Here is a 14,339-nt window from a genome sequence, read left to right as displayed (position 1 = left end):
GGGGGGTGTTATTTAAAGAGGTTTGGAATATTTTTCTATCCTCTGCCATAATGAAAGAAATGGCAACAAGATCTAGGCAATATGAGTAATTAACATACTTCATCTGGGTCTGTACAATATACAGTGAGGCTGGAGTCATGTGGAAAAATTACTTACCGCTAGCATTTGCCAGAAGTTTCTATTTTCCTAGTTTATAATGACAGTTGGACCTGCTACCTGGAGGAAGGTTCATCAGACATCTGATGTGTCATAAGACGCTGCTGTACTTACGAAATAAACTCAAGCCAAGGTTCTAAGTTCTCTGCACAAGTATGAGAACATTGAAATGCATTAAGAAGTAAAGGAAAACAGCTTGCCTGGTGAAGATAGAGACACTGTCTCCTGCTCAAGAAAGCTTTTAAATTACATTTTTTAATTCCGTGGTACCATCAACAAAAGCCCCATCAGAAAATTGTGTGACTGGGACATAAACTGTTTTCAGTATTATCACATGCATGTAGTAGAAGTAAAAAATAATTTGGAATTTGCAGGAACACAAGATTAGGTGCTAGAAGCACGACCAGATGACTGCCTTTTTTTAGGCAATAAAGAGTACAAAGCACAGTTAAAAGGCTCCTTTGATCTGCGAACTTCTGATACTCCTCAGGAAGCTGACTGATCAGACAGATTTATTCAAACTTTCTTCTCTATCAGACAGTTGAGGCAGCTGCCAGAAATGGCTACAGCAAGTGCTCTCATGCTTGCAAAGTTGCTAACACTACTTCAGGCCTACACATTTATACTCGCTAGTAACTCCTACTACCTCTTTTGTACTTTGATGCACAACCCAGAAATGGCAAGATCATGACTGTACACAGCATCCAATAAGAATTAAGAAATTCCCCTCTCGCAATCAGTGTCCGGAGTTACTACGACACTGAAAACAGATTTGGGGAATAAGCTGCCAACTGAAAAGGGCAGCTCCCACTAAAAGCACAATATCAATAACTAAATGTTTATCAAGTCACTGTTTAGATGTTCGCTAGATGCTAGACTATATAAAGATATTTTTCACCTTTCCTGCTTGTGCTTCACCTTTACGTGGCCATCTCTGCACCACATTGTAGCTCCCAACATCTCCAATCTTGCACATAAAAATTACTTCGGCCTTTTAAAGCCTCCAAATAAATCATCTATCTATCTATATATACACGTTTGTATTTTATTAAGGATCTACACAGAAGTGCTCAGTTGCCTACAGTATGAGTTCAGTCCTGTGACAACAGACTTGATGTTTTTTTTCCCACAGAAACAAATAAATATATGGAATTCCACCACAGCAGATATAGAGAAAACAACATACAGGACAGACAGACTTACATTCTACTGTCCTTGAGATTTGTATGTTAATAGTATGTACATGGTGTAGGCATCAAATTTAACACAACCAACTGGATCCCAAACACACAAACATCCTCCTAGGTCCTCTGCTACAGATACTGTTAAGCTGAAAGAAAACTACCAGCTTGAGTCAACTGTCATAAAAAAGCTTTCCACCCTAGAACAGAGTGGGTGTAGTACGATCTTGCAACTAATAAACAGTTGGCTACTTGCTCTACAGCGAGAATCCTTCACTCCAGGCCAAAAGGCTGTCAGATGAACTAAACACTGCATTTTTCTAATGGATTAACAAAACAACACAAGTTTAACAAAGCAAAGTGCATGATTTTGCACTGAGTTAAAGTAGACTCAGACACATATACAGGCTGGGAGAAGAACTCCTTGACGACAGCCCTGCTAAGAAGGACTTAGGGGTCCTGGTTGATGAAAAATTTAGTATGAGCCAGCAGTGTGCACTTGCAGCTGAGAAGGCTAATGGTATCCTAGGTTCCATCAGAACAGGGGTGGCCAGCAAGGACAGGGAGGTGATTGTCCCCATTGCTCTCATGAGGACCCCATTGGAGTACTATATTTAAGGCTGAGGCCCCCAACAAAGGAAGGATGAGGACTGGAGAGGGTCGAGAGGAGGGTCATGAAGACGATCCAAGTGCTGAAGCACCTCTCCTGTGAGGACAGGCTGAAGAAAATGGGCTTATTCAACCCAGAAAAAAAAAAAAAGGGCATGGGGAGAACTCACTGTGGCCTTCCAGTATTTAAAGGGACTTTGTAAACATGAGGGAAATAATTTTTTATAAGAGTAGACAGTGATAGAAACAAGGGGGAATGGTTTTAAACGGAACGGGATTTAGATATTAGGAAAGTCTTTTTTACTGAGAGAGGGGTATTACAACCAATTGCCAAAAGAAGATGTAGATGCCTCATCCCTGAAGGTGTTTAAGGTCAGGTTGGATGGGGCCCTGGGCACTCTGATCTAGTACTTGATTTAGTGCTTCAGAATCCTGTCTTTGGCAGGGGGGTTGGAATTTGATGATCCTTGAGATCCTTTTCATCCCTAGCCCTTCTATGATTCATATGATTCAAAAATGGGGAAAAGAAAATATCAAAATAATAAAAAACCTACACAAACTGACAGAAAAAAAATGTTGAAATGAGTGGAAAGAACTACTAGTATATTTTAAAAAATTGAAACAGAGAATTAAGCAGCAAAGCATGAAGGTTGTGTGTGAACTCACAGGAATTTAGAAAATAGTTCCACAGGTTTGTTACTCCGTATGATGTGCTCTTCAGTGGTTTCTTGCCTTCCTTTGTGAAATTACTTATCTCACAGTAAGCAATGAAGAAACTCATACTGAGTTAAATGACTTCCTACGTGATTCCTTAAGTCTTAAGCAGGAATTGCAAACTAAAGAATTACAAACGTGGTCTTCTACAGACAGAAAGGGATGGGGGAAAGCTTTTTTCAAACTATTCCTCAGGAACCTTTTTAGACTGCATGGCTTTCTTGAATTCTCAGCAGGGGTCCTCAGATGTTCAGGTAAAGCTCTCCTGCTCCAAACAGATGTTGAATATTTCAACATACCAGAGACACAAGAAAAAGATTCTGCCCCTTGAAGTTAAGTATCCCAAGTTCTAATAGTCTTCAACATCAGTTACTTTACTAAAGGAAAGTCCACATAAGAGCAAAGTCTAACCACATGCTACATCCCCTCCACATTCAGTCTTTTCCACATGAGAACAATAAAAAACACTCCCTTAGTATTTGTCTCAAATTTGCTTAAAAGTTCCCAACATTTAAAGAGAAATTGTTATTTTCAAGCTTTGCCCTTTTCAACCCAGGCACATTTTTCAAGAACTAGAGCTTGAGTTTATTTTAAACAGTGTCCTGCAAACTGTTTTTTTTGTTTTTTGTTTTTTTCTTTTTTCTTTTTAAAGCTGATAGCCACCTCCGGAGAGTAGGTCCAAATCACACCACTTGGGAAATGAAGTAAAATCACCTCTTTTTCAGACTTTTCTACGTGGAAGATGATTTCTGACAGTGTTTAACTTTTTTTAAAGAGGAAAGCTACATAAACATAAACTTCAAAAATGACAGTTTTAACATGCAAAAACATACTTACTCTGTAAATAGTGCAAAACCATCAATACAAGACTATAGCTGCTTAAAGTACCACGGCTGGCATCATTTATGTCATGAAAACTCGCCCACTTCTTAACAACCAATACTAATGGACGAACACGTTTCTCAACTGTAAACAAAACAAATTACTTCTCAAAAAAAGCACATTCAGCTAGGCAACAGTTAGTCAATTTTTGCTCCTTCTTGATCAACATGATACCATTCTTGCATTCTAAGGTTACCTTCTGCAAGCTTTTAATAGAACGTACTTAATCATTATACAACTTCTATCACTCTTACAAAGGTCACAATAAATATTTGCATTTGAAAAGCAATAATTTGAGGAATAAGATCTAGAGATACCGAGCCAGGATAACTCTTGCAATGTAACTTGCAGATAAGACAAAACTGGATGCACCAGTCAGCAAAGCAATCTTGCACTCTCAGTTCTCTCCAGTATATTATATAAATTCCCTGAATTAAACTGCTATCAAGACAGACCAAATGTAAATGTTTTAAATGTATATGATGTAAACTTTGAGGGTAGGGAAAATAATTCTTATGATCGGCAGAGAATAAGATTGTTTAAGTATTCGTTGGACTTTATGAAAACAGTAATCATGCGCTGAAATGCTGATTTTGTAATTTGCCTTGGGTTAAGTAGGTTTCTTTTCTACACAAATGCATACAGTGTGGGGAACAAGAAAGAGGATTCATATGCCTTGGCTCAGTTCCAGACACAGCTGGCAAGACTTGGTGGAAAGAATCCTGGGATGTCTGTCAGAGCAGATAGTCCTGGGCTTTTTAGGAGGGAGAGACAGGAAGGGTGAGGTGGGCTGGCGCTGTGTGTAATAGAGAGGCTAAGCTGTATGGTGCGTGCCATTGGCAATGACACAGCAACAGAGCCTCTGCTGCTGTGAGAGTCTACTACATAGAAGAACAACACCAGTGTATTACTCTATAAGAAATAAAGGGGTATCTCTAGATCAGTTGCCCTTGCCCTTACAGGTGACTTCAACTTCCTAGATGTTAACTAGAAATACTACACACTTACTGCAGACAGGATCAAGAAATTCTGAAAGCACACTTCTTGGTACAAGTACTATAGGGAGCCTACTAGGAAAGATGTCCTGCTAGATTTGATAGATTTCTTGGTAAAGAGAAGGCAAAGCATTGTTAGTCACTGTGGTGACAGTGGACATGAAATAGCTGAGTTCAAAATCATTGGCAGAAGTAGGAAAAGGGACAGTAAAAGTTCATGGCCGTGAACTGGAGCATATGAAATTCAGCACCAACATGCGAAGGAACTTCTTCACAATGAAGGTGATGGGGCACGCTGCCCAGGGCGTGTTGTGGATTCTCCTTCTCTGGAGATATTCAAAAACTGTCTGGACATCTACCTGTGCAGCCTGCTGTCGGGGGCCTGCTTTGCAGGGCAGTTGGACTCAATGATCTCTGGAGGTCCCTTCCAACCCCTACAGTTCTGTGATTCATTCATAGATCCGGAGAGAATAGACTAAATTAGTTATGTTGGCCTTCCAGAAGAGGCCACCTAGGCAGAATGAAAGAAAAGTAGTGACACCAGGATCCCTTCCACTGCTTTTTAACATCTAATTCTTTTCTGCCATATAACAATTTGTGGGAAATTTGCAGCAGATGCTAGAAACAACTATAACAACATTCAATATAAGCCCTCACCCAAAGCTATGAATTGAAAACATTATCCTATTATTTTAAAACTCAGAATTAAATTCCTTTCTGGACAAAGATGTATAAAGAAATTATACTTAGTGTCTTATCCTGAGCAAGATTTAGACCCTCATAATAAAATGAATATGGAACACTGAAATGGCTCTCTTTGAAATTTAATCAAAACGAACCATTAAAGGTAACTTCTACTGATAGCTTCCTACACCTGCAACTGCCTTGCAACGAACATCTTGAGTACTGTGTTCAGTACTGGGCTCTGCAGTTCAAAAAAGACAGGGAACTACTGGAGAGGGTCCAGTGAAAAGCCATAAAGATGATCAGGTTCCGGGAGAGACATGAGACTGGTCACTCTAGAGAAGAAAGTCTGAGAAGGGATCTTATCAATGCTTATAAATACGTAAAGGGCAGGAGGCAAGTGGATGGGGCCAGGCTCTTCAGTGGTGCCAGTGAAAAATAAGGGGCAATGGGCAAAGACTGGAGCACAGGAAGTTCTACATGAACACGAGAGACAAACTTATTTACTGTGAGGTTGAATAGCATGGAAACCAGCTGCCCAGTCTCCTTCTCTGGAGATATTCAAAACCCACAGGGACACTTTCCCTACTCTAGGGAACCTGGTTTAGCAGTAGGTTGAAGTAGATGACCTCCAGGGATCCCTTCCACCATCTATGATTCTGTGATTCTATAATTAGCCCAAAGTCAGTCTTCTTCTTAAGTATGGATCTACTAAAAAATACTGTGGTACCGAGTTTGAAAAGCTTAGTTTACTAGATTTGTGTTACTTCTCACTAAGAAGTCTATCCTCCTCTGGAACACAAAAGCCTGAGAGGAGACAATCCATATTATTTCGGGGTGAGTATAAGAACTGAAGCAGTATTTTATATTTTTCCAGGAAAAAACTCTAAAAGAACATAGATCTCCAACTAGCTATCAGCCACACACACTGATTAGTAACTGTCAGGAAACAAAATTAAAGGTAACAGTACAACCATATGTTTGACACTGTTGCCCTTCCCTCCCTCCTTATCTACAGAAAACTTTAAATCTTGTAACAGATACATGTGCCTCAGTGTGAAGAATCTTTATTACATTCTGAGTACTACAGAATTCAATTAGAAACATACCTAGCTGATACATTGGTTTAATCCAGGCATGTCCAACCCAGGCATGGCCCACAGACAGCCTAATATGGCTGGCTATGTGGCCCTCCAAATGCCCCTCACTACAGAAGTGACAGCTCTTCAACACAGAGCAGCCGTAGGCATGCACCTATCACTCAGCAACAACCAAACCAACAGTACACTGCTAACACCGTCATCTGAAACCAGAGCACGGGGATGGCAGTGCTGACTCAAGTGATGGCAAATAATTGCATGCATTTTGATTCACTGGCTAAATACGGTGCTGTGAACAGTGAAGAATATGCAGCCATGCTTTCCATTTCAATAAAGGAGTTTGAAAATAGGTTTTAAGATTGCAAAGAAAACTGATTCATGTTTGTGACACCATTTTCAGTTGATATAAATAGATTACCTATGTATTTTCAAATTGAATGTATATAATTGCAATCAGATACTCAACTTAAAAATCTGATCACATCTCTTCACCTTTTGTAAGACCTCTCCTACCAGAGGAAAGATCCTTTGCTTCGCAACCACACCTTATCCACTTCATTGCTTTTCGGTAGTACATACGTTTGTGAATAATTGTCAAGGATCCTTCATCAAGGATGAAGCACAGGAAGAGTAAAATTTCAGCAAAGATCTGTAATCTGATGAACACTTTGAGGGCTCACTAAGAACTGTAGCCACTTCCACTAAACCAGACTGATGTATTAGTTTTAGAAAAACAAGTTCAATTATCCTACTAGTTTTCTGCTTTCGTTCTCTTTTCATTATTTTAAAGACAATATTAAAAAATAAAATGCTTTGTTACTTATAAATGAACAATATTGTACATTTTACAAGGGCTGTTCTGAAAGTAATGCCTCCTGTATTATGCTGGTCTATAATGTCAGAGGCAGATGGTGGTGGTATAGCAGCAGCAGTTGAACCTTCTCAATAACATTCCATTATTTTGTGACTGATGGGAGCAGACCAGCAGTCTGACAAAGTGGCTCCTGACATGGAAATGTATATGGAGCAAAGGTGTGAAATCGAGTTCCTCCACATAGAAGAAAATGCACCCACTGAAACTGATGCTTGCTGAGCATTTATGGAGATCAAACAGCAGATGCGAGCACACTGAGGCAGTGGGTGGTGTTTTTCAGCAGTGGCAACAGTGGATCACTTCTGCTGGTGCAGATTTTATAAGAACACAGCACACAGGTTCATTCATCACTGGTGAAAATGCATGGCTAATGGTGGCAACTATGTTAAAAAAAAAATGTTTTGTAGCTGAGAATTTGCTCTGTCAAATAGTGCTATTGTGCCCTTCATAAGTGTTATAGTTTCCATGGAAACAAACAGGAGGCATTACTTTTAGAGCAACATATTTGTATGCAGCCAAGACAACATCTATTCGCTCAATGCAGCCATGCAAGTCAGAAGGCCGGACTTAAACTCAGGGTTTAATCCATGCATTTAAAGTGAGAAAGAAATTCCACTTAAATCTAACTAATGTAGCTAATTGGTAATTTTATGCAGTTCCTTACTGAACTAAATTTTCATAGTCTATCCATACCAAAATAAAACTAACAGAGCATGTTAAGCTTATAGAAACAAGGAAATTAAAAACTTACCATATGCATAGGTTCTCAGAAGGAATGTATTTCTTATTCCTACAATATTATTTACATTCAAGTCAAACTCCACACAGCTGTTTGGAAAAATAAAAAAAAATCAATAATCATAGTACTAATTTCAAAATATTTATTACTAACCAAGTGGCAGAGGTGGAGAAATGCACCCTTAAGATAACGATACTGTAGAAGCCTCCCAAACAGTACAAATTACACAGTTTGATTCTTACTCCAGTTTTGTCTAGAGTAGTTGACTATTGATAGACTTCAACTGCATAATCAAATACAGCTGTATTTATGGAGAATATATGCAGATACAAATGTAGAACACAGAACAGCTTAACAGATAATTGTTGGAATTCTAACAAGTCTTTCTCCCAAACAGAATTCCAGCACATGATTTACCATGGACACATTTGATGCTAATAAGCATTCTCCAACATACTCATTCAGCAGATCATGCTGGTGAGCTGAAAAGGATACGCAAGTGGAAGAAGTCAAAATGTAAGAATCTCTTTGTTGCAATGATGACTAGGAATAATCAGCAAGCATTTCAAAATGAATATTCTTTACTAGTAAATAGTGCATGTTACTTGAAAAAATAGTGGAAAAAAATAAATATGGATCATGATTATTTCAGAGAACACAATTTTTAATAACTGTTTCATTTTTTGTTTTTAATGATATAGTGAGGCAAACAAGCATTATATGCTTTATTTTTATCTGTTTAGCAATGAAATTTGAATTTCATACTGTCTACACATGTTAACTACCCATAGTACTAAAAAACCTATGAGGGTTGCTCCTGAAGTAATGCCTCTTGTTTTATTATGCTGGCCTGTAACATAAAAGGTTGTCAGTGGTATGGCAGTAGAGGTTGAACCTTTCCACCAATATTCCACTACATGTTGTTGCCATGCGACAGATGGCAGCAGAGCAGCCGTCTGACAAAATAATGCAGAGCAGGCATCTGACATGAAAACTCATATAAAGCAAAGGTGTGTCACTCAGTTCTTAATGTAAAAATGGCATGCACTGACAGTCATTGACACTTGCTAACTTCTATGGTGATCAAACAGTGGATGAGAGCACAGTGAGGTGGTGAGTGGTGCATTTCATCAGCAATGATAGCAGGTCACCTCCAGCGGTGCAGATTTTCTTTGAGCGGGGCATGCAGACTCTTGTTCATTGCTGGCAAAAATGCATAACTACGGTGGTGACTACGCTGAAAAATAATGTTTGTCAGGCATAACTTCCTCTTTGTGAAGGCACACTCACTATTCCTTATGATTTTCTTTCATTTCATATGCCTGGGAATGGTTTCAAGGGTAACCTATTTCATTACCTTCCAGGGATTGGGTCATTCTTCTTGCTCTTCCTGAACATATGAGCAGCATTTGCTTTCCTCTGTTTTTCAGGTACTTATGCCAGTTGCTATAATCATGCAAAAATTATAGAGTGGCCTCACAGTCACATCTGTCAGCACCATCAGCCCTTGTGAGTGCACGCCATCAGAGCCCATGGATAACACAAGGGGAATGGTTTCATAGTCAAGAGGAGAGATTTAGGCTAGACATTAGGGGTAAATTATTTATTCAGAATGTGGTGAGGCACTGAATCAGGCTGCCCAAGGATGCTATTCCTGGAGGTGTTCAAAGCCATGGTGGATGCGGCCCTGGGCAACCTGATCTAGTGGGCAGCAACTTACTCAAGCAAGGGGGGACTGGAACGAGATGATCTTTAAAGTCCTTTCAAACCCAAGCTCTTCTATCATTTTACGACTTGCAAATGATCAGCTTGCTGAAATATTTTCTGACCAGATCCTTCTCCTCTAAATACACCCTTCCCATTCCAGCCTTCCACCTTGGCGTCTGGGACCTGGCATTCTTCTAAGTCGGTCTTGCAAGTAAAAAAGGCATTAAGTACCTGAGCCTTTTCATTGCTCTGTGATACCACACTCCCAGTCCCATTCAGCACTTTATCCACATCTTCCCTACTCCTTCCTTTGATAATGATGTACTTGTAAAATCCCTCCACATTGCCTTTGATGTATCTTGACTGACTCAATTCCATTCGGGCTTTTAAATTTACTAACTTCATCACTGGATGCTCAGACAGTATCTGTTTTCCTTCCAGGTTACCAATCCTTGCTTCTATGCCCTGTAGGCTTTTTTTCTTAATGTTAGATACTTACTATATCTGATAAGAACTACATTGCTCCCTATTCTAGTATATTCCTTTTAGTTACTTATTTTCATTGTGTTCATAACAAATACAAAACCAATAAAAGAATATGTAACACATCCACTTCACTCCAATTACTTCCCCTTCGTAAAAAAAGGCCATGAAACTAGTACGTAACATCATGAATCAAACATTTAACACTACATTTTGTTTAAACATGGAATATCTCCCTAGAAGAGGGAAGATTGTTTTCTTGATTTAAAATATTTTCTGCCTTTTAGAAGACTATGCCATTACAAGAAACTAAATATTGTTTTGGTATTGTTTGCGTATTGTAAAAAGCTGTGAACTGGTCCTTAAGTAGCTCAATAGTCCAGCTGTTTCCACAGAAAGAAAAATTGTTTTTTGCAACAGTTTACTTCCTATCTTTTTTTTTCCTCCCCTGCTACAATGCATCTGTCAACTGGAATCCTCAGTACACAAATTGCCTGTAGAAATACACAATGTCCTGCTATTAGTTCACATCACAGAAATGAAACAGCAGCCCCATCAGAAGAAGAGTTTTGGATCATCAAGGAATTGCTCTGCCACTGCACACTAGCTGTACAAATTTCCAATACAACTACAGCACAACATAAACAACAATAACAAAAGACTGCAATGGGCTAACTTATATAGAGAGCAAAAACACAGACCATTTTCCCTTGTCAAAGTGCAAGAAATGAAGCTGAACAAAGTACTTGCCTGACTTTATCCCTGAACTTCACTATTGGCACTTTTGCTCGAATCAGCTGAGGTCGCTCAATGTAACTTGCTGAAAGAGAAAAATATTTAGTTAAGTTTCATGCAAGATGCCTAAAAAAAAAACCTCCTGGAATCAAACTGAGTGATCTATAGCAAACAGAAGCTTAGTACATTTAACAAAAATATTCTCAGAAGGGTGGTGCTAACTTAGGTAACATTTAGCAACTGCTGTGGAAGTGCAATCTAGGAAAGAGTATAAAAATGCACTAAACATAAGAAGAAAACAATAGGTCAAAAATTTTCAGCAGGAAATACTTTCAAGAAATTTAAACATAAGGAATGCCAGTCTAACGTGCCTTCACCAAGTAGTACTTACATTATTCAGGATTTCTATTATCATTACAGATCAGAAATAAGGGAGTAAGAACACACCTATATATACACCTATACACCACACACCCAGATAGCTAAGCCCAGCACCATATTACAGCAAGTGGGACATGATTCAGCTGCATAGTTTTTAATTGAGTCTAATTTTCTTATGGTAGAAACTACGCATTTTACTGATAAAAAAGTACTAGTGAAACTGCACCTTCACTGTGCACAGATAATGCTTAAATTTTCACTTAAAATTGTTTTTTTTGATCAACAGAGTAAGTACCATGAAAGACTTTTCCCAATGAATTACCCCTGGAAACAGGGAATGTGATTAGCAGCTAAGATCTCACTTTCAAACAAAGATGGAGTAAGTTCAATTTAGGAATTAGGAATTAGGAAAAAGGAGATAGGATACACATTAAGTACACATCACAGGATGATTATCCTCAAAGTATCAACACCCAAAACCAAACACATGAACCCCTGCCAGATGCATCCAGTGCCACTAAGTGCATCTTTGCACTTCACTACCCAAAACTGCTGCATCAGGCATGTTACCTGCCATTTACCAGTTCTCCTCAGTATCTCAGACTACTCTTAATGTTTGCCATAATCCTAAATACAAAGTGTCCATAAAACAACAACGGAAAATAAAGAAAAAATGAGTCTGTAGTCTAAATGACATGTTCTTGGGCAAGAATCACAGTTTAACTCATTTCTTATGTTGCAAAATATAGGTCATTTGAATTTGACTATAGTTAATTTTAGACATTTTCTACTTGTTTCTGTAAGTTAACCTCAAATTAGCACTCATAAGTGTGAGAAACATAGTAGTGCAGATTAAAGATAACCTTAAATGAAAGCTGATGTTCACTTTTTGCAAAACAAATTTTTATCAGTTTGGATAGTTACTTTGATTGAATACTGCCAGCTCTATTGCGCTTGCGTGGTATCTTCAAGTGAAACTTTTCAGGACTTCTGAAAGTGTTTTATGGATATGCTGTTTGGACAAGTAGGACAAAGTAATCCTCTACTTATATTTGAATGCATATATGATCCCAAGCAACACATAGACAGACACACACATATGCACACACACCCCTCTGTCTTCAATACATACCCAGAGAGAGAAAAGAAAAGTCAATCTTACTACCTTACTATAAAGGAAAAACCTTACAGCTGGTTCTGTGGTCTATCTTCACTAGACATACAATGCAGTACAACTTACACTAATGCGTCTATTTCTACCTGTACCTGATGACATCCAAATCTCTCTCCACAACTCACCAGAACATTTTTAACTTAAAGCTATGGAATCCTGTCTTCTCTCTTTGCCAAATTTATGATAAAGACACTTGACATACGGTGTACGGGTGACAACTGTTAGTACCCATATGCATGCCACATCAATTTAACTTTCCTCACTTACAGTCCTTCTCAAGAGCCTGTTAGGTATTAATGGTATTTGTTCTAGTGGAAACCCACTTCCAAACATCTACTTGTATACAAGTACCTTCCAACACCAGATAGGTACTTGTGCCAAAATATTAGGCTACGAAAAATAAAAACAGTCAAGTCCAATCTGTTTTCCAAGGGTAACACAGAGCAGGTAATATCAGAAGGCAATGACCTGATGCTAACACCCTTAGTGGTTCACAATGATGACACTGCTAGCAGAATCTTTGTTGTACATAAACAGTAAATTGTAGTAGATGAAATAAATACAGATTGAATAAGCATCTTAGTATGCTATCTGATCTTGATGCTATGACAGAAAGTATACACAAAAATCTTGTAAAGAATTCCACACAGCAACTTCAGTTTTGGGCACGTCAATGAAAACAAGTCACAGATGCCACTTCAGTGGTGAAAAAAACATAATCGATCCAATGAAGACTAAGTACTGTCATCATAAATAAAATAAACTATTCACACAGAATTTCAGATTAAGCAATTTAATTCTATCTTTTCTTTTGCAGAATAAATGATCAAGTGACTGTACAAACTTCTGTACAAACATTACTTCCAAACATGGTACAAGCCAAAAGGATCTTTGGCATCCTACACATACAGCCTGATCTCATTAATAGCTTTATACTAATGAAAGATAAACTAGATATTCTGGCACAGAAATCTGAATGCAGAGTAATGAAGTACCTAGGACAGTAACATCTAGCACAGGATGAATTAATCATTCATACCCAGAATTCACTTTTCTTGTAAAGTGACATCTTTTTGCAAAACCATATTTTAACTGAACAAATGTTTTCTTCCTCTTACGTTAAATAATATCTTACAAACTGAATTAAAACAAGATATAAGCCCTAGAGAATGACAAACCATTAACAGAACAAAACATTATAAATATATTGTCTACTATCAATTAATTGTAACTGGCATATATTGATAGCATCATATAATAAACATAATAATCATGTGTTGTATCTACTCTAAGTAAAAGAGTCATGCTATTCTAAACCCATTAAATTTCATCATCTCTATGATGGACTAAAACAGGAGTGTTAATTAATAACATTTGGTTTTATGGCAGGAAGTTTAGAGATGCTAAACAGTTGTGAAGAATTCACCAAGGAGATGTGGCAATGTTTCTAGGTCACATTTATTACAGCCCTCTGTTTTATCTCATATATACATAAACTATTCATGAGCAAGCAAGAAGGTAAGAGGAAAAGCTTGAAGATCTTAATGCTAATCAGGTAGAAGCAGGCAGAGAATGAAGAGTGCTCTTCTTAGGACATAATGTTATTCTTTCTACGTCGTGTTTGGAAAAATTAGAAAGATTTACATCCATACCATCATTAAGTACATTATATTCTCACCTACTTGCAAAATCCTTCAAGGTCATTGATTTTAGCTCAAGTTCCCTACTAGACAACTCCTACGAGGATTATGTTCTCAAATCCTGTTCTGACCACTACTGCATTCCTTTGTAGAACTAAGAGAAAAAGTCCTAATTAATTCAGACAGTAAGCATCGATGAACATAGTACAGCTAAACTGCTGTTAAAATAAATCCTGCCTAGACTGGATTAGTCTAAAGAGAGTAATAAAACTGAGGTTTAATTCT

General features: G+C 38.0%; 1 protein-coding gene across 3 annotated transcripts in view; it reads right to left on the bottom strand.

The window, feature by feature from the left end:
* Window positions 1–14,339, bottom strand: part of TENT2 (terminal nucleotidyltransferase 2) — a 41,169-nt gene that overhangs the window by 15,345 nt on the left and 11,485 nt on the right. For all 3 annotated transcript variants that reach the window (XM_042825719.1, XM_042825721.1, XM_042825720.1), the window contains 3 exons: window positions 10,875–10,944; window positions 7,947–8,023; window positions 3,498–3,626 (listed from right to left, as the gene is read on the bottom strand). In XM_042825719.1, the coding sequence (XP_042681653.1) occupies window positions 3,498–3,626; window positions 7,947–8,023; window positions 10,875–10,944 (276 nt within the window). The remainder of the gene's footprint in view (window positions 1–3,497; window positions 3,627–7,946; window positions 8,024–10,874; window positions 10,945–14,339) is intronic.

Source organism: Centrocercus urophasianus, unplaced genomic scaffold, assembly GCF_019232065.1.
Source record: "Centrocercus urophasianus isolate 14NV4802_14NV808 unplaced genomic scaffold, USGS_Curo_1.0 seq_25, whole genome shotgun sequence".
Lineage (NCBI taxonomy): Eukaryota > Metazoa > Chordata > Aves > Galliformes > Phasianidae > Centrocercus > Centrocercus urophasianus.
This window is presented reverse-complemented; position numbering and strand designations above follow the sequence as displayed.